General features: G+C 38.2%; 1 protein-coding gene across 1 annotated transcript in view; it reads right to left on the reverse strand.

Annotated features, from left to right (window-relative positions):
- LOC132912657 (follistatin-A) overlaps nt 1-19,201 on the reverse strand; it is a 61,116-nt gene that overhangs the window by 29,105 nt on the left and 12,810 nt on the right. Inside the window, exons 2-4 of the mRNA XM_060970281.1 lie at nt 3,044-3,232; nt 2,434-2,652; nt 1,402-1,638 (exon numbers count right to left, since the gene is read on the reverse strand). Of these exons, the coding sequence (XP_060826264.1) occupies nt 1,402-1,638; nt 2,434-2,652; nt 3,044-3,232 (645 nt within the window). The remainder of the gene's footprint in view (nt 1-1,401; nt 1,639-2,433; nt 2,653-3,043; nt 3,233-19,201) is intronic.

Here is a 19,201-nt window from a genome sequence, read left to right on the forward strand (position 1 = left end):
AATTACCTGCAGGAAATTACGCTATATACAGTACTTGATATTTTTATAAATATTCGCTTTATTAAGTACAAGATTCTCACGCGTATTTCTCGTGCGTAAAGATATAAGAATCGTGTATATTAAAAATTCTTATGTCCGTAATATATTCCTCCATGTTTCGTGGCATTAACCGAAACAGAACGTAGTCCTAAAAAGTACGCTGAGACATCACCGTTCAATTCCAATGTTGCTTTCAGTTTGCATTAAAAAAATTCTTACTCACCAGTTGCATCGAGCCATATAAAAGCCACCCTGCAGTTTACACCCATTTTCCTGCGTTTAATCACTCTTTTACATGAGAAGCAACAGGTAGTGCCTTCGAAAGAAAGCGCAAAACGCATTCGAGCTCTCTCGCACAGAAATTTATCCTCTAACATTAATCTCACGCTCATCAAAGGTAAAATTCAAAATACAAGAGCGCGATAATAAAACGAACAGAAGAAATCTACAATTTATATCAAAATAATAAACGAGGAACTTAGATGAATACAAGACACATAAAAAGATTGCGATCAATTTGTGATTAATGATCATTTTAATTGGAATTCAGCGATACATTTCAAAACGATCTATCAAAGCGAAATTGAAAAGGAAGTATCGTATGATACTTATCGATAATCTAATTATAATCTAATAATCTAATTAACTATCTGTCCATAGGATCAGAGGTAAAATGTTACGTAGGAAATGAATAAACATGTCTAGTCGTATTTCTATCTCAACAGGAGTCAACATTAACGCATTCTACAACGATTAATATAAAATAAACTTCGCCGACTAAAACATTCTCGACAATGCGAAAATGACATAGCCGCGCAAGTGACAAAACTGATCATTTTGACAAGATCAATGAAAAATTCGATCGATCAACGACATATCCTTTCCCTGTCCTCTCTCAACAGAGCAGTCATTACGACAAACCTTTCCCATTACGAGGATCTCTCTATCGGACGCTCGCCACCGTTTCCCGTGCGATATTTACGATTTCCCCGCGAGGCTTCTCTGGCCTGGACCCGATGGTTGCGCACCGCTGTGCTGAAAAACCGACTAAAAAGCAGGCCACGACAAGACGGTAAAGAGAGGCGAAAAGAGAAGGCGAAGAAAAGGCAAACACAGGGGCTAGAGAGACGGGGCGAGAAGAAAAGAGAGAGCGCGTGCAACCGACGGAAACAACGGTGCGTCCGCGCAGTCACGGGGGTGTGAGGTAGAAAAGAAGGGGGAACGAGGTGACAGGAGGAAGAGAGAAAGGTTTGGAAAAAGAGGGAGAAGAAAGAAGAACGTTGGAGGATCGACGAAGGTGGCGGAGTTGAGCGACGAAGCGAAGATAAAGAAAGGAGGAGAAAGAAGTAAAAGGAGACTCACGTTTGCAGTGGCCCTTATAGGCGACGGGAATGGCGCGACCTGCGCGGCAGGCGGCAAGTCGCAGGTGGCAGGCACTCTTGTAGGTGTTTCCGTCGGCCCCGCAAACGGGGCGTGCGGCGGCTCGCTGTTGCGGGGGCGGCTGGGGGCACCTGCGGGCGCACCTCACGCAGTGCGGGCTCAGGTTCTGGTCCAGCACGCAGCTCCGGCCTTGGCCGCACCGGACTCGTGCGCACGAACCTGCTCGACACTTTACACGTTATTACGCACAGTCGTAAACCGACCCCGTGATAGATGCGTCGCCTTCCCTGTTTGTTTTTCGCGCCGACCAGCGCGCACGCGCGAACTTCCCGCGGTTACCTAGTACGCGTGCGCGCACACGCGATTTCTGACCACCCCGGGTTATTTGGTTTTCTTTCGATCGCAGTTTTGGGAGTTGGAAGTTTAGGGGCTGATATAGGAGATAGTCGAAGATTGAATAGTTTTTTACCATTTGGATAGCAACAGATGCGTTGTTAATCGAATTAATTGAAATATTTGGGGCTGGTTGATTGGATTTAACTTGGAAGATGATGAAAATGATGTTGGTTGGTTGGAACGATTTTTACGATTCGGCGGTATGATTGAATTTGTTGATCTCGTATATGTAAGTTAATATACTTATAAAAGTCAATCACCGAAGTGGTCAGAAATAATCTACGATATGTTCTTAATTATTTATGGTTATTAAGTTACGTTTGTAGAGTTGAAAAGTATGAACGAAGAAAATGTGTTAGTTTCCCTAGTAACTGATTTTAGAGAAATGTTTTCAAGTAATCGAATAGCTTCGAGAATCCCAAATATTATATATAATTATTGAAACATGCTATAGTATTTTAAATGAACAAATTAGCAATTTTCAAATGATATCAGGGAGCTACTTCATTTCATTTATGCATACATGTGATCTCTGAACCAAAAATAGATAGATTTTCGGTGGCTATTCAATTACAAAGGGGTGGTGATAATGATTCCATCTCTTTCATACATACTCACTTTGGCAGTGGCCGTTATAGGCAACCGCTAGTTCGTGGCTTCCCTTCTTGCAAGCGCGTTTCTTCAGTCTGCACAAATTTTTGTAGCTCTTGCCGTCTGTCCCACAAACTGGACCTCCTCCTCTCGGTGCCTTGCACTCAGGACTGCACACGCACCTTGGTCTTCCTCTACGCACCACGCACTTCTTCCCTTCCTCGCACCTTACTTCCGTGCAGCTTTCTATTAAAAAGCATAGTTGATACGTTGGATTGGTGTTTTCATGACATAGCATGCAGAATAAGCTCTTTAATTACCAATGAATCTGTACTAATCTATTTATAAAAATTATATGAAGATTAAGATTTATAAAAGACTAATATATGGCATTGATATATTAATAGAAGATTTCTAAGGATAAATATTTATAAAAAGTATCTAATTGTTAAAAAGTTATGTACACATCATATTTTTTTGAATGGAATCACGTCCTGATAAATAAATACGTACTATCGTAACAAATCCTGTGTAATAATAATCATAAAGCTTTAGATACTTTCTATTTGCAACTTTGATGAGAATTTTTCGCATTTTAGAAAATATGAGATAAAGTCGAAATAAATTATTCGTTTACCTCTGCAAGGACGACACTGGACACCTCCTCCAAGTACCTTCCAGAAAAAGAGACTTCCACTATCGAGGTCTTCCTCGGAGTATGCGGTCGCTGCCGCTGCGTTCGACGCGCAACAATCTTCCTTCGTCACTCCTTGTGACAACAATTCCTTACAACGACCGTTACTGATGGAAGACCAGCATATGCCGCCTATAACATATCAAAGAGACAAGAATTATTGCTTGAATAATGAGACAAAGTCAACGAGGAACTAATTATTGATGAATTACGAAGGGAAACATGAATCACGATGGTGCAATTTTAATGTTTAATACGCTATCGATCAGTCACGCATTGCTACAATTCTCTTTCTATACGATTCGTTATTTTAAACATATAGACTGCAGATGTTTATGCAAATTCATATCTCTACGAGCACAATTAAAGAAATGCAACATAAATGGGAACTTGTTCCACCTACTAACTGTTATAACGAGTATTTCACTTTAGATATTTTATAGATTTTTACGTATTACGTGCATCCTAAACATTTTCGCGATATAATCATGAAATTAATTACTCGACTAATTTTTTTGCAAATCTTCGTGAATTTATCTATCTATAATCTATATTAATATCACCAAGTGATAGAAAAATAAAAAATCAACAAAAAATATCATCATCTTGCTTTTTCCATATGATCGTTAAACATAAGAATTCAAAAATCATAGAATCCTTAAAAACATCAAATAATGTTCCGTAATCGAGCAAACGCGCTAACAGTTACGCTTTCGAGATAAACGAAAGGAACAAAAATAACTCTGGCAGAATGCAACTGTAGGAATTCCAGACAAGATATGACGAAACAACGAAGCTTCGAGAGTCTCGACGGGAATCGTCGACAGGATTTTTTTCCTGTTTCATGGCGCGCCTAATCACGGCCATAGCTATGCTGGGTGCGCAATGCGGGGCTCGCGGGTTTAGTCGGTTTCTTAATGAAAGACAGCCGGCTTGCGTTAGTATTCCCGGAACGTTGTATTAATGAGACGCGTTCGCGGGGAAAATTCCTTTGAGGAGTTTTAATTGACACCGTGTACGGCGGGCGCGACGCGCGACTTTAAAAAAGTGGAACAAGGCTCGGCGCGAAATCGACGGACATTCGTTAGAAAGCCCGACGAACGTGTCATAAAGTTGCGAAAGAAACACGTTGTCCGCAACAAGAGTACACGTACGAACGTGTACCACCGACAGCCAGCGGTGATATGAAGAATGAAGGAACAAGAACGATGAGTCGTTGATTTTCTGGGAAAAATGACGGGCAATATATTTCCCAGATGAACTGGGAAAGGTGACTGCGAGTCGTGGCGAATTAAATGTGGGACAAGAATGCGAATATAAATAGGTGCGATTGGAAATTACGTAGCGGTGTAGGGAATGCGTAGATGTGTAATGTAACTTGTAAAGAATTATAGTATGCGCTAGAAAGTTTGGTCTCATTTTTCATACGTAAAGTTTACGAAGGGAAAGAAAAGACAAAATAACGAAGGCCGATATCTTTTGTCATTAACGACTTGTCAATTTTTTATACTCATTTATTTATCTAAGTAAACATTTGCACAGGTTTCTACATTGTTTATGCTGTGTTGATTTGATTATTATATACAGACTTGCTTCGTCGTTATATTACAGCTAGATAGTGTGAAGAAAGAATTGATCGAAGTGGTAGTATAGTATAGCACAGTAATAGTATATATAAATATTTAGGAAGTGTTTTTGCTCTCATTGGAGATCACTTTAATAAACTCTAAGGATCATAGTATTCCATCTCTTGATCAGATAATTCACTCTTTATAATATCAGATTTAACGTATTAAATTAAGATTAAACATGAGAATAAAGATATCGCAATGATAATGTAAAAAAATAACTGTACTCTTTTTGTTGCAAAAGTTCAAACATTCATTCGTACTTTTTTCATTAAGAAGAGTCAGGTTTCCTTAACAAAAGGCTACACCAAGCTTTTCAGCGGTGGTGTTTATAAAATCATAATAGCACACATAATAGGTATATTACTTTTTGTTAAAGATTATTAAATTCTTAGTGGAAAAAGAACTGTTTTAGTTGTTATTTGTAATAGGTACAAGATAGATTACCTAAACTGTGAGAAACATTTGTCATAAATATTCATTCAATAAATGAATATTTATTAGGCAAATGAATATTTATAAAGTTTTTATGACTCGCATAGTTTTGCATTTCAAATGTTAATTAAACTGTTGATAAGATGTATCTAGATCGTACATTTAATCGTTTCTTTCTTTCTATTATATGCTGCTAATTATTATAATATCGCTTTATACAGATGATTAAATTCATCTAATAATGTTTAAAAAAAATACAGTAAGCTTACGGATAATGCAAATTCTATGAAAAACCACCAATTTAGTCATTTTAAACATTCTAATAGCTCTAGTGTTTAAAAAATTATTAAAATATCATTGACGTGGTAGACAGACAAACTGCAGTCTGTAGTCGCAGGTCCTGAGAAGCGGGAAAGTTAAGTATTTTTCTACACTACGAACTCATAAAGGAAACGTCCAGCGTGAACTCCGTATGCAAGTACTTTAGCTTGTATGATCAGCACACACGAGACTCGTCCAATTCCTGGCTACAAGTTAGGAATAGTCGACATTGTTTACCGAACTCTCCATCGACTTAGGGTAAAATTCCTCGAAGACGAAGAGTTAGCGGCTATGCTAACGTCTGTGCCACAATGAACCTCCCAACCCAACGTACTAATTACTTCCACTTTCGATTGTGTGTATTTAAATAGTCCTCGCATGCGTTGCATTCAAAGCACACCTCGACAGCTTTTCCGTTTTCTTGCTCTTAAAAAGTGTTATCAATGGATATTTCAAGCGCATACATTGGACACACGATGAAATTGCGTACAAGAGCAATTAAAAGACGAAATAATTAATTTTCATCGAATTTCTTTATAATATCGATCGAGATAATTTTCAAAAGATAAATTTGAATATGAAAACTTGAATTTTAGAAAGAAAGTACGAAAATTGTAATTTTTGAGGGTATGTTATACTCTATAATTTTAACAAATGCTATTTTCTCAATTTTCTTACATAATAGTATTTCTCGAAAGGAACAAGTATAGTTTCTTGTATACTTCAGACAACCGTTACCTTACCCTCCCATAAACTTAAATTACCAAATTAACATGTATTGTGAGGCACGATCCAGAGATACGTAATCCGGTACAATTGTGACGTACGATTAAAATTTGCATAGCGAAGCGATCACTGGAAAGAATATGATTGCATCGTGAGACTTACGTATTCAAGGAATATATCGATTACCCTAACTTTGTACCCTTCGCCGTTAACCATTCAGCTCGTCGAAGTCGTAAGGAAACATAACAACAGAATACGAAATGAATCATGCTAATAAAGGATGCTTTAACAGATATAAAGTATGCACGGCTGGTGGAATCACAATTGTGTTTTAAGCAGTGCACGGTTGTGGATCAACAGATCGGTAATGGGATCTGTTCTGCTCTCTTTGGTCGCGTTTTCTTTCACTGGAGTTAAACAGCAACTCAGACGTCGGTAACAAAGGCGTGTGTTTAAAATGCGTTTATAAAGCGATTATGGTCGTAAGAGGTTGTAACAATAAACGTCATTGAACAGTTATAAACGGGACGTCCAAGTGGATTAGTTAATAACGTCAGTTACGATCGCGGGTAAATGTTAAATAAAATAATTTGAAACTGATTCATCGTTACGATAAATGCGCCACCGATTCGAGATAAATACACGTCGACTTTATCGCGAATAAAAGATTCGTAAACGTTTTACATTTTCATTCGAAGATGATGTTCCACAATGATAGTGAAGCAATGCAAAAGACATCTTATTTCAACTTGCAATTTATGCATGTCCGTTCATTACGCATGTATATACGCAGTTTGATATTTATTAGCTGCAATCAGGTTTTGTTGCGATGCACAGTAGCGCTTGATTGCGTACGCCAACATTTTCTTTCATCGCTGTGGAAAGAAAATATTGTCGACGCAGAACCTGTGCGTTTGAAATTAAAATTTTTAATCCTTTGCTTGATGTACATACGGTTGCTCGTAGGCTCTTTATGAATACGTTATAACGTGTACTATACGAAATATTTTGAAATAGATGACTATCGTAATTATATTGGTGACGTCATATAATACGCTGATAAAAGATTTCTAAAAGCATTCGAGTACTTTGGTGAGCTGCTGTGCCTAAAGATTCTACACGGTTCTTGAAACTTCATCGTGAACCGATTGACACTGCCTACTTGGCGGAAGCAAAATTAAAAAATACAACATCCGACACGCACGTGACGTTCCTCTGGCCAAAAGCCGCAAAGAGGCGGCGAAAGGGGTGGAGAAAGAGAGAGCTCGCACACGGCGTGGTTTTGCGTGGCGGCATAAAAAGACTGAGATACACCACGGGAACCAGAACCGAGACGTCGCTCAGAGACAATGGAACTCCTCGGGCACCAATTAATCACCGCACGATAATGCAATTGGAAACAGCCGGTTCCCCGTCTTTTCGCAGGCTTGGCCAGCGTCTGGCAACGAATTGCTCTGACTACTCCCGTATCTTTTTGTCCCGAATCCTCGGATCCTTCGCCTTTTCTCCTTTCATCGTTGCTTCATTTTTCTACTTTCCCCGTTCTGTCTTTGTACTAGTTTCATTCTGACTCGATGGAAATATAGCATGGATCGTAATTTATGGTTCGACTGGAATAACAGGGATTCCATGATCCAACATGAGACGAGAATCAAGAAAATTGTGTCGAAAATTTCATTTACGAAGAAAATTATTTCACTCATGAAGAACATATATCTATTGGTAAAAACCACTTCTTATTTACCAATTTAATACAAAAGCACTTGGAATAGCAGTCTGTAATGAAATTCGCATATCCTATCAATCTTCAAGCGCATTTTTCTCGAAAATGAAGCTCTCGATTTAATTTTGTTATCCTTGACTTTTACCTTGTTTCAACTCGTAGAATCTTCATCGCTACGCTTGTACCTCGGTTAACGGGGACACGCTGCAGATTTGTTTCTCGATTCCATCGTAGCACAGACTGCTCGTCGATTATTTCTTTCGAAAGGAACGAAAAAACGGAGCGACTGCAATGGACGACGACTAAGCGAAGTTTATTCGGTTTTTGGTAGAGTCAATCGTTCGCGATCGTTTGCCACATGTCAGACGCCCTTCTCCCTGATCGCTCGTCCTTCGGGTTAACCGCGCGGAAAGGACGTTGCTCGTCTCGTCGACGAAGACAAGTCGCACAGCGAGATCGATTCTTGCGTCCGCCGAAAGGAACTTCCGTTAATCCGCGGTTAGGATAAATCGTACGCGCGCCTCGGAATTACGATACTCGCGAGTTTTCGTTATTGTTAACGTTTTTAAAACGATATAAACGAGAATGCGTCCACGAGCGATGTTTTCTAACAGTTGCATTAGTAGATTGCAAATGTTTATGCAAATTCGTATTTTTATAAGCATATTTTAGGGGGTGGAACGCATTAGGGGTAGAAATTAATTCAGTCGTTTATGGATAAACTTACAATTTATTATCAATTTTGCTTTTGAATTATTTATTTATTATCTATTGGAAATTAATCCTAGTACAATCAAATGATAGGAAATCGTGTCTCGCATCATTTAAGATTATACAACGAGTTTTTATTAAGCCAGTTTGAATTAATTCGCTCTTTAAATACAAAATTATCGTACAAGGATTACTTTACTTAGTATGTACGAAGATGCATTCGACGCACGACTCTGTGCATGTGCACAGAATGCATCTTCGTACATTTAAATTTCCCACAAATGTATAAAGATTTGCAATCTAATCATTAGCAGATTTCCGACGTAAATCAATTCTTGTGACATTAATTGTTTCTCCATTACTATAGTCAACATAAAACACACTGGCATTCGTAGCAGAAAGTTTTTCCATTATAACGCGATACCACTGATCATCAGCAGTAAATTTAGCAACCGCTTATTCATTTCTAGTAGACGTATAAGCACCCGGAACTATAGGATTAGATGCTACTTCGATGCAATTGCAGAAGAATATTTTCCAACATTTTACGCTGATCAACCCGTTCCATAAACCGTCTTCGTAATTTTACAAAGTACTGCTTAACAAAAGCTTGGTCCTTCCTGCTATTTCTTCGGTCATTTGTTAATTTATCTTTATCGTCACCTGTTGAGATATAGATAGATAATTTCGTAGACTTGTTGGGGCAATTAACAATAGGGTAATTAAGAAATTTCAAACAATTTTTCAGTTCTAAAATTCTATTTGAATTTCTATTGTAATAAGAAATTTGGAGATCTTATAGAATTCCCTGATGACTTTTCGATTATCGGAATTTCGAGTATTGGGTTGATTAAGAAATTGGAGCATGATTTCTTCTTTTAAAAAATTTGCTAAAATTTGTCCAAAATTTGTAACGAATATTTGAAACTAAAATACCAGCGTTATCGGAGCAAATTTAATTAATTTGCCACTTAAATAGAAAAGAGACACGATAACAATGATGGCATTGTGAAAGTTCGTAAGTTGTGCACATGAAATGTCACACTATTCGTTGCATAGTCACCATAGTGCAACCTGCATTGCTCGTAAAGTACCTAAACAACACGGTGACTCAAGTGATTTGATATTAAGTTTTCTGGCGGGCGACTTTCGCTTATACCTTTTTTATCGCACCGCGAAATTCGAGATTCTTGAGCCTTAAACCACGCATTGGAGTTAAATTACGATGTTTAATTGTATGAAACTACAGAGTGTATTAAATTCTGTCCACTCTCCACATGTCTTCTTTCATTTCATTTGAACGCTTAAACTTACGAAGAAAATCATCAACGTTCGAACAATAAATGCATAAAAATCATGGATGGCAGAATGATTATTGATATTAATATAATTTACATTACAAGAAATAAATATATTATTTCGCTGGTGCGTTTAAATTTCAATAGATTTTTTTGCCAAATTTGATTCCACATAATCGAAAAATTCGTTTCAATAAAAGAATCATAAATCATAAAAGAGAATTACATTTAGCACAGCATCGCGAATTCAACGTAAAAATAGAATGTACGTCTCGGTAATCTTATTCATCGTTTGCATAATTTCTTTTTTTACTTAACCCAAAACATTGAAAGATATACTTGAAAACAGCTGTGTAATATACTGCATAAATATTGCACTGGTAGTCATTTCTTGATTTATTACACATAAAATAAGTTCATTCAAAGTCAAAAATACGTTGCTGAGTTAAACACGCATGTTTTCCAAACACAGACGAACATTTTTTTTTTTTAACAATTTGCAAGAAAGAAAAGTAAAGACTAATACTGTCTGACTAAATCTCGTGAACCGTAGCAAGAATGAGCTGATAGAAGCATGACGCCCTGTTGCTAGCTAAAATAGCTGCAGAACCTTTCGAACCCAGCACAGTTTTCGTTCGAATGGTTCGTGTTACGCCTGGGAATAAAAATAGTTTTATAATCAAGCGTACAACGAATAGTCGTGTCCTCAAAATTATTAAGAAAAATGTGGAAGTTTAGTCTAGCAAAAAATATTCACGCGGACCTTATCGAAAATAGAAATTTCACGCCAACTTGACAAGTTAGATAATAACATCAAACAGAAAATAATTAATTGAACTTCGAGCAGTATATATCTACTTTATGGAAATATTGTAATCGTAATATCAAAAAATAATTGTCCAAAATAAGATATTTACTTGTGTATACTGAATTCCATGAAATTGTAAAAATTAAGCATTTCAAGTACTTAAATTTCTCAAGAATTACTTCACTTTTATATAAAAGAAAAAAAAATGTTTTCCAAGGTAATCTTTAAATACAGTATTTACTTCTAAATATAAAAATTTATTTTTGTGTAAAGCGTTATTAAAAATTGCAATAATTACCTAATTGCTACCTAGCAAATTGCTGTATTTTCCAAAAATTCTTCTATTTTTCATATATGGTTAATTTTTCTAACTACCCTTTTTTTTCACCACTGAGGAAACAGAGAAAAATTAAAAGGGAAAAAGGGAAGGTGCACACAGCCCTATGACGATCAAAAAATTAATTAGAAACGAGCGGGTCACCGGTTGAGGGATTGAGATCAAAGGCCAAGCGGTCTGAGAAGATTCTCAGACGAGACCCACCCCCGTCCGTGGGCTCGCCTTTTGCCACTGACCTCCCTTAACGCCGCGCGAAATGCCTTCTTTCACACAGACGAAAATCAAGCAGCGCCTATTTTTATTTCGGTCAAAGAACGACCGAGATGCCTTTGCTCGATCCACACGGCCTTCATCGGAACACACTGCTTCTCGATTCTGTCTTCTTTTTCTTTTCTTTCTCTTACCTTTCTTTTCTCCTGCCGTCTCTCTTTCTCGAGAGAGAGATTTTTATCACGAGACTCGAAGCACGCTGTGAAATCATTCCGACGTTAAGAATACGCGATAAAATAACGTGGAATAATAAAATGATAATAAAGATGGTTATGGAAGATAAGCGTGGAAACGTACGAGTATCGTAGCATTTAATTTTAGTTGCTCAGCTTCACAGTGCATAGATTTCTACGCAAACGAACGGGGGAGCATCGTATTTAACATTTTAATTATTTAGAGTCCCACTAGGAAGTTAAATAATCTTTTAATTTGTATTAATAGCTAAGCTCTGGGATTCCGTTTCTCTTTGTCTCGGTAATATCTACATGAATTAAGATACCGGTACTTCGATGTTTATGTTCTGTGAAATTTTAATATTTTTGTTAAACAACCAAGAAATAAGGGTTTGATAAATTCTACAAGAATTATAGGGATATTAAAGTAAAAAATAATAATTCGAGTAATTATTTATATCTTTATGCATGGAGATGGTTAATGAAAAATGTGACGTTTGCGTGATATATGAAAAAAAAAGATTCAGTGATCGCGTTTGTGGTTACCGCAAATCGATGTTGTATCACAATATCATAGCATACTATTTTTCGCGACAGAAATTACTGGCGATGGTTCTTATTACCTGGTGAACTTTATTACTCACGTATACCTGACTTACATAATATTCGATACGATCATGACCACACGAACCACATATTCCTGATCTATCGACTAATGCCCATGCTAACGGCTTTAATACGTATAGTTGTGTTGGAAAACATTTGCTATCTTCGTGTACTGTATTGTAAACGACAATCAAATTTTTAACAACCCTCGCAAAGGTACTTTTCCAAGATGATAAAAATTTTGTCAAAAATTTCGATCCAAAAAATAAGGATTCGTCTAAATTTTATATACTTTTGTTTAAATTTATCGTCGATATCTTAAATCAACGATGCTTTAACTTGGAAAATAAACGACGTTCCTTTTTAGAGAAATTATTTACAAATTATAATTTCATTAATCACAGTTTAAAAATTGCTCCAATAATTAAATCTACTTCAGAATAAAAAAACAAAAATCTGAGTAGCTTCCACTACCTATATCGATTCCTACACAAGCTAATAATTCATTATTAGAACGGTTGAACGTTAAAGCTATCTCAATCCTTCTAAATCATCATTCATTGCAGTATCTACCATCGCCATCTCCTTTCGGATCTACTAGCGCCAATATTTCATTGCCTGCTCGTGTATACTTTCTACAGAGAGACGGTAGAATAGATCCCCCTTAATCCCCTCCCTAACTAAAAATCAATTTCCATCTGAAAACTAAAATTGAATTCGAAATCAGTCATGAAATTAATCCTTCTTAACCCTTCTCGATCCTACCCTGCAAAATCTAAAATCAATTTTTCTATTAATACACTAGCTCCTATTCACCCCGTTGCTACGCTCCTTCCATCGAGTTGCATTTGATTAAAATTAAAAAGTATCTCAATTTGGACAAGACGTGAAACAATTACTATTATAATTTCATAGGAAAAATCTTCGTAAGACATTACGTATCTCTTCTATTTGCTAAAATGAACACGTGCCTGAAATATAAAAGTTTAAAGCTCCAAGCGGTCAAACTATTCCTAATCCGCTCGCCTACGATCCCAAAAAGCTCGCTTACTCTTACGCGAAACGGAAATTACCTGCCGAGCAAGTAATATCGAAACGCGCAAACAAGAAACACCCTGGTTCGTCTGAGAATAGCTTCGATAGTTTGTGTGTGTGTTGCGACCCGGTTCCGCGACAAAAGTGCCGCGAAGCTATTATAATTAGTAATCCTTTGGGGCCGTCAGACATCACGGATTACGATCCGCCGATGGCGGAACCGCCTGCTTGTTACGGAGCGAAAAGGAAAGTCTGGGCGAACTGAGAGCATTAATTCTCTGCAACCGCCGCGGCGCGGCGGTGTCTAGACCGCGCGACACAGCCACTGTTTGGCCCAGTTACGCCCTTCTTCTTCCTCCCTGGCCTTTCTCTCTCCCTGTTTCTCTCCGCTGGTCTACCTTCCCCTCTGGTTGATTTCCCCGCGTTGCGTCGTCGTCGTCGTCGTCGTCGTCCTTCCCTTCGCGTAATGCACACTACGTCGCTTTGCCATTCCCTCCGTTTGGTGGCTCGCTCGCTCGTTCGCCCCCCACCTCCCTCTCGCAGTTCGCTGAGAGCCACCAAGCGCACCGTAACCCGTAACGCGCACACCGGTGTGTGCTTCGCCTCCGGTTCTACAGTTCGTTATTTGCGAGCTTGGCCCAGATGAACGGAACTTTGAGCCAAGTCTTCTCACTCTCGAGTCCTTCCGCTTCTCTCTACCGCTTACGTCACCGACCCGACAACTCAGCCGCCACATACACTCGGACCTAACCGAGAATCGACTTTGGCACTTCGCAGAACATTATTCGTAGCAATCCGTCAGCGTCGCGTCGCGCTGTGACTCGCGTTTGCCGGGTCAACGCTGACTTTGAGACACCTTTCGCCACGAGATTCGTCGAATACCGCCGTTCTTTTGCCCGTCGCGCACTGAAACTGCGAGTGGCTTTGATGCAGCCTCACGAGGAGGAGACACACCCCCACGGGCGTAGAATTTTTTCACGCCGTTCGGGCAACCGTGTATCCCAGACGCTATCCGCGATTGTCTCTTACGTCGTTCCTATTTTCCTCGTCGCGTTTTCCTTTCCACGAAACGTTTTGGTTTTGCGGTATGGTCGGCTTTGGAAAATTTTCACATCAGTTTCGAATCTCTCTCTTTTTCTTGCGGTATTTCTAACGGGAGTCGTTCCGTGTGATCTTACTTTATAATTTAAAGGAAACTGGGCAAATGGAACAATTTCTTTCTTCATTATCATCGCTTATATTTGAATTTCAAGCATATTATTCTTTATGACGAGGACTGTAGTAGAAGGAAAAGATAAATCGCATTTTCTATTGGTTATAGAGGAGCAGCTTGAAACTTTGGTATTTTCTCGAGCAATCTCATGTTTGCAAAATATTTGAGAACTATCAAGGAGTTAGAAAAGTGATATAACGATACGGTAGAAGGAAATTACTCCTGAAATTTAGAATTTAATGTCATTTTTCTCGTATTTTGCCAATGACTGAAATTAAAGATTGACAGAATGTAAATGTCTTTTAAAAATAAATCCTTTTCGAATGTTACGCAGATTGATTTGTTAGGTTGAAAGAACGGGAATCGTTTGTAACGAAGAACTCTAAATTTAGAGTACTTTATCTTTCAGCCTGTTGGTGACCGACGTTCACCAGGTTAATGGTAACATTGTAACCTCTTTCTCAAATGTTACGTTGCTTTTCTGGTAGGCTCGAGCGAAGGAGGTGATCGCTTTCGACGAATTTAGAGCCTAAATTTAACCGAACTAATTGAATTTCTCACGCTCACCGACGCGACGTGTACCGTTATTAGCAGAAAAATGCGTGTGTTTAAAGAAAAACGTATAAAAGACGTAACACGAATTATTCAGAACTTTCCAAGAATTATTCAGAAATTCTCGACAATTTCCATAAAAACTGTAGAAATCGCAGTAATTTTATTTTTCATTGAAAAATCGAACGACGTGATAGAAATCTTCGACATAAAATGTTCGCCAAGGTCAAGTTGCTCGTTATCACGCATTAGTATTTATCACGTTGCGAACTGGTGGCTTTAAGTTGCTTAAAGCTGACGGCGTGGAGCAAACTTAAGGTCCGCAGGCAGCACAGACGCTCAACGTCCGCAGCTAAGAATTCGCTTTCTGTTTTAAACAAAAGAAAATCTATATAATCGCAAGATCGTTGGTAGTTTAAAATAATGCTCAACAGAAACGATATTCGTCGATTACGAAATAAGCGAAATAACGTTTATTCGGTGCGCAAAAATCTCAATTGTTAATCTTCGTGCGTATCCCACTTGCATGACACTTATCAGACATCTGCCACCGTATATCCTGCAATTTCAAGATTACAAATAAAACCAATTTACTTTTATTCGGATAAAAACATCCATCTGCCCCACTCGTTTCTCATTGCACGAAACGAGGAAGAAGATTTTCGCAAAGTGGAAGATTCGGTCGGTTGAACAGGCGTGCTTGTCAGACGGTTTTATCGTAAACAGGAGGATAATGCGATCGAGCCGGAAAAATCTCGGAAGACTTATGGGTCTAGACTCGAGGTTCTAGGCTCTAGCCTCTAGGCAGTGCCAGGCACGCCGGTATGCGAGATACAAGCTGCCGATTAAACTTCCTATCCGTTCTCTTGTATGTACATTCTGTTGCTTTGGCTTTCGCGGATGTACTCTGCCATTCTCGTGTATCAAAAACTGGAGATTTTCAACGGTAGCCTTCGGCGCATCCCTGCTACCGACCTCAGAGGACCTCAAAGGCCTCTTGAATTTCAAAGTGTTAAATAACCGGTATACCACGATACGATACTTTGAAATACCACTTTTTCTTTGTGGTAAACGACGATACAACGGGACAACGTGGAAAAGGTTTTCACACGGATCATTTGAATTTTTCTTGGAGTACAGGTTCCAGAATACAAGAAGAGAATGTAAGAACGCATTACGAAAGAAAGTTCGGATCGTAAATTCATGGTATTATTGATGTATTAGATATTAGTCGTTTCTCTCGCGCGTTTCTATGTCCGAAGAAAGTTTGAAAATAGTATCTTTAAAAGATAGAACGAATACATAGAATATACAAGAGATGATACCAATAGCGAATGGTAATTTGTAATTTGGTTTGTGAAATACGCGCCTTAATTATTCTTAATTGTCAAAATTGAATCCTTTTTTAAAAACATTCTAAGAAACTAACTACGTCGATTCTAAGAGAAATTCTCATGAAACGTTGCGGTAACAGCATCCTCCTTGCCCTAAAAAATGAACTATAACGACACGGGCTGTGCGAAAATCCCACGCAAACGCGAATTTTTCACGGTCCGCGCTATGTGGCTTTTCCAATTCGTAATTTCACGCCCGTTACGCTGGTCTCGTATGCACACATGGCCGGGATCCACAGGAACCGTATGTCTCATTGTTCTCCGGCTCGTTCGCACGTTTAGCTCTTCCTATTATGCGAGATAACACCGGAAACCGGTTATCTAGGTTCCGATCGTGCGCCGATCATTATGCTTTTCAGGAAGCGCGACTTTCCCAAATGCGGCTACAAATGGTTGAGAGTATACAAAGTCTTCCGACGGTGTTCCGTCGGCCGTTTGTCCGCTCGTTGTAATGCCGTTACATCGAACAAAAGGCCCGTGCAAATATCTTGATAGCCATGGAATGTGCTCTCCAAAGACAGATTGTTCGAAAGCCTGGCTTTCTATTCTCTCTTCGTGAAACCTATCGTTATGAATGCAACTGTTTTGCATAAAGAAAGAGATGCAGGAAGAACTAGGATCCGATATTTTCTCTCGAGAATAGAGCTATTAAACGATCGATATTTTCTTAACGAGTGTTGTGTTGTTAATCTGAATTGTTTTACCATTGATACTTTATTTTTAGCTCTTTCGAGTAGAATTTTTACGCTACTTCCATTTTATAAAATTTCTTGCCAGTATTCTATTTATATCGCGTGTTACTGTCTCGCCAATTCGAATACTTCAATTAATTGCCGACAGCTGCAAATAACCTTCACGGCATTGCCGAAGGTTGAAAATGTAATCCTAAATTGCTATAATGAACTGCCCCACTAAAGTAAATACGCTTAATTTAAATTAATGAATAAATTATTGTGACACCACGGAGATATTTATGGTGTCACATGTTGCTTTCGAGCAATAAACTTATGACAATATTTATCACATCTGGCGCAGTGCGTAACCGTAGAGTAATTTAATCATATGAAAGTATAAATCAAACTGACAAATCAACTGGATTTATAATTTATGAATACATTAGACTAATTTAGAAAGGTTTAATGTTTCAGTTTTATACCTGGGCGACTGTTGCGTATAACTATTTCTCTACTTTATACCGATATCGATATCGCAAAACTCATTTCTAACATGTAAGGTAGCAAATTAGTTGCAATAAATTTAGAACGATTTAGATAAAACTTGTGTTTACCTTCTTCGTCAATTAAAATTCACCGGTCATTCCTGATCCACCGGTAATAACTACGTCTGTGAAAATCATTTAATTAAGCCGCAACACAGTTTCTCGATCGGTATAAACCGATCCTATAATTTCTCTCGAAATAACAACATTCGAGACAACGTGTTGCCATAAATTAACTTCTTCGGTCGCCATCGGTAAGCGACAACGTAAATCGAATCTCGCCGGCGGAAGAATTACGTTATCACGTTAAGTAATAAATTTCCATCTAATCGTAGATAAATTATAGATAACGTCATCAACCAGAGATTATGTAGCTGAAACTGGAGAAAATGTACGAAAGATCGTCGAACGAAATGCGTAAATCCATAAAGATCAGTCGATTTTTCACTTTTCCCCTTCATTTCCTTTCTCTGATCGCGCCACGATCATTAAGCCATTCGCTTGCCATATTTTTTACCGTTCTAGTCGTTCCTTTATGCATAGGATATGTGAAAAATAACGATAATTTATTAATCGTCACCTAGTGTATAGATAATTCGCGTTAGATTAAAAAGAGAGAGGAACGGGGATATTTAATTTTTAAATATTTCATTTCTTTTTAATCTACGTTTTATGTCATAGTGACATCGTGAATGGTACTTTTGGTATCGACGATGCTCTATAAATAAGAACAATTCTGAAGGATCTGTTTTTCGAATCGTTTTGAACACAATCGTTTCGATGGCTTGTACTGTTAAAATATATTCGTTACGGGTCGTTCGCTGCAAGTTTAAGTCTCGTAAATTGGAAGTAATCGTAGAGAAGCAAATCGAATGGACATTGTTTGCCTTTTAGATAGAAATTCACGTGCAACGGCGGTACGATGAAAGAAACCAGATGTATTAAGATACTGCCGCCTTAATCGTTGTAATTAGTATGGTATATGTTGCTATTTGCATATGCAAACACAACTTTTAAAATACCGCTAATTACCACCAGATGACGTTTGCACAAAAACTTAGAAGCGATTAATCCCGTTATTTTTCCAACGTATTGCATACAACATCTCGTCTTTTCCCTTTTTCTTCTTCGTACAGAAATTAATTGCTTTAAAACTTTACGTTAGATTAGCTGGAAAAATCAAACAAATCTTCTGGAAAAACGAAGCTGAAATTAAACTATCGCGATATCCACTAACGATAAGCAGAATTTCACGAAACAGTTTAAAAGTTTTTCTAAGGTGTGCATTAATCGACTAATTACCATCACCCGGCTACCAGACGGCGGTGTATGCGAATGGTTTAACTAAATTTATTTTCCCGCGGCTCCTTTCTCAATAACAGCGCACACAGATACGTTTACCGCGGCTGACGCCGATTAACGGTAAATCCGGCAGATAATCTCAATGAGCTTCGATCTAATCTTGCGTGTTTTCTTCGACGAACGTTCCGCTCGTCGGGATTGCCTCGCCTTTCAAGATTGCATCACGTTTTTCAGCGTTAATAAACAAGTTATTTTACGTTGTTAATTAACCATGTTCGTTCTACATCCTCCCCTCATTACGATATTATAAATCCGAGCGACTCTTTCGTTGATCGGGCCACGTCAAACGG

Source organism: Bombus pascuorum, chromosome 12 (assembly GCF_905332965.1).
Source record: "Bombus pascuorum chromosome 12, iyBomPasc1.1, whole genome shotgun sequence".
In the NCBI taxonomy this organism is placed as follows: Eukaryota; Metazoa; Arthropoda; class Insecta; order Hymenoptera; family Apidae; genus Bombus; species Bombus pascuorum.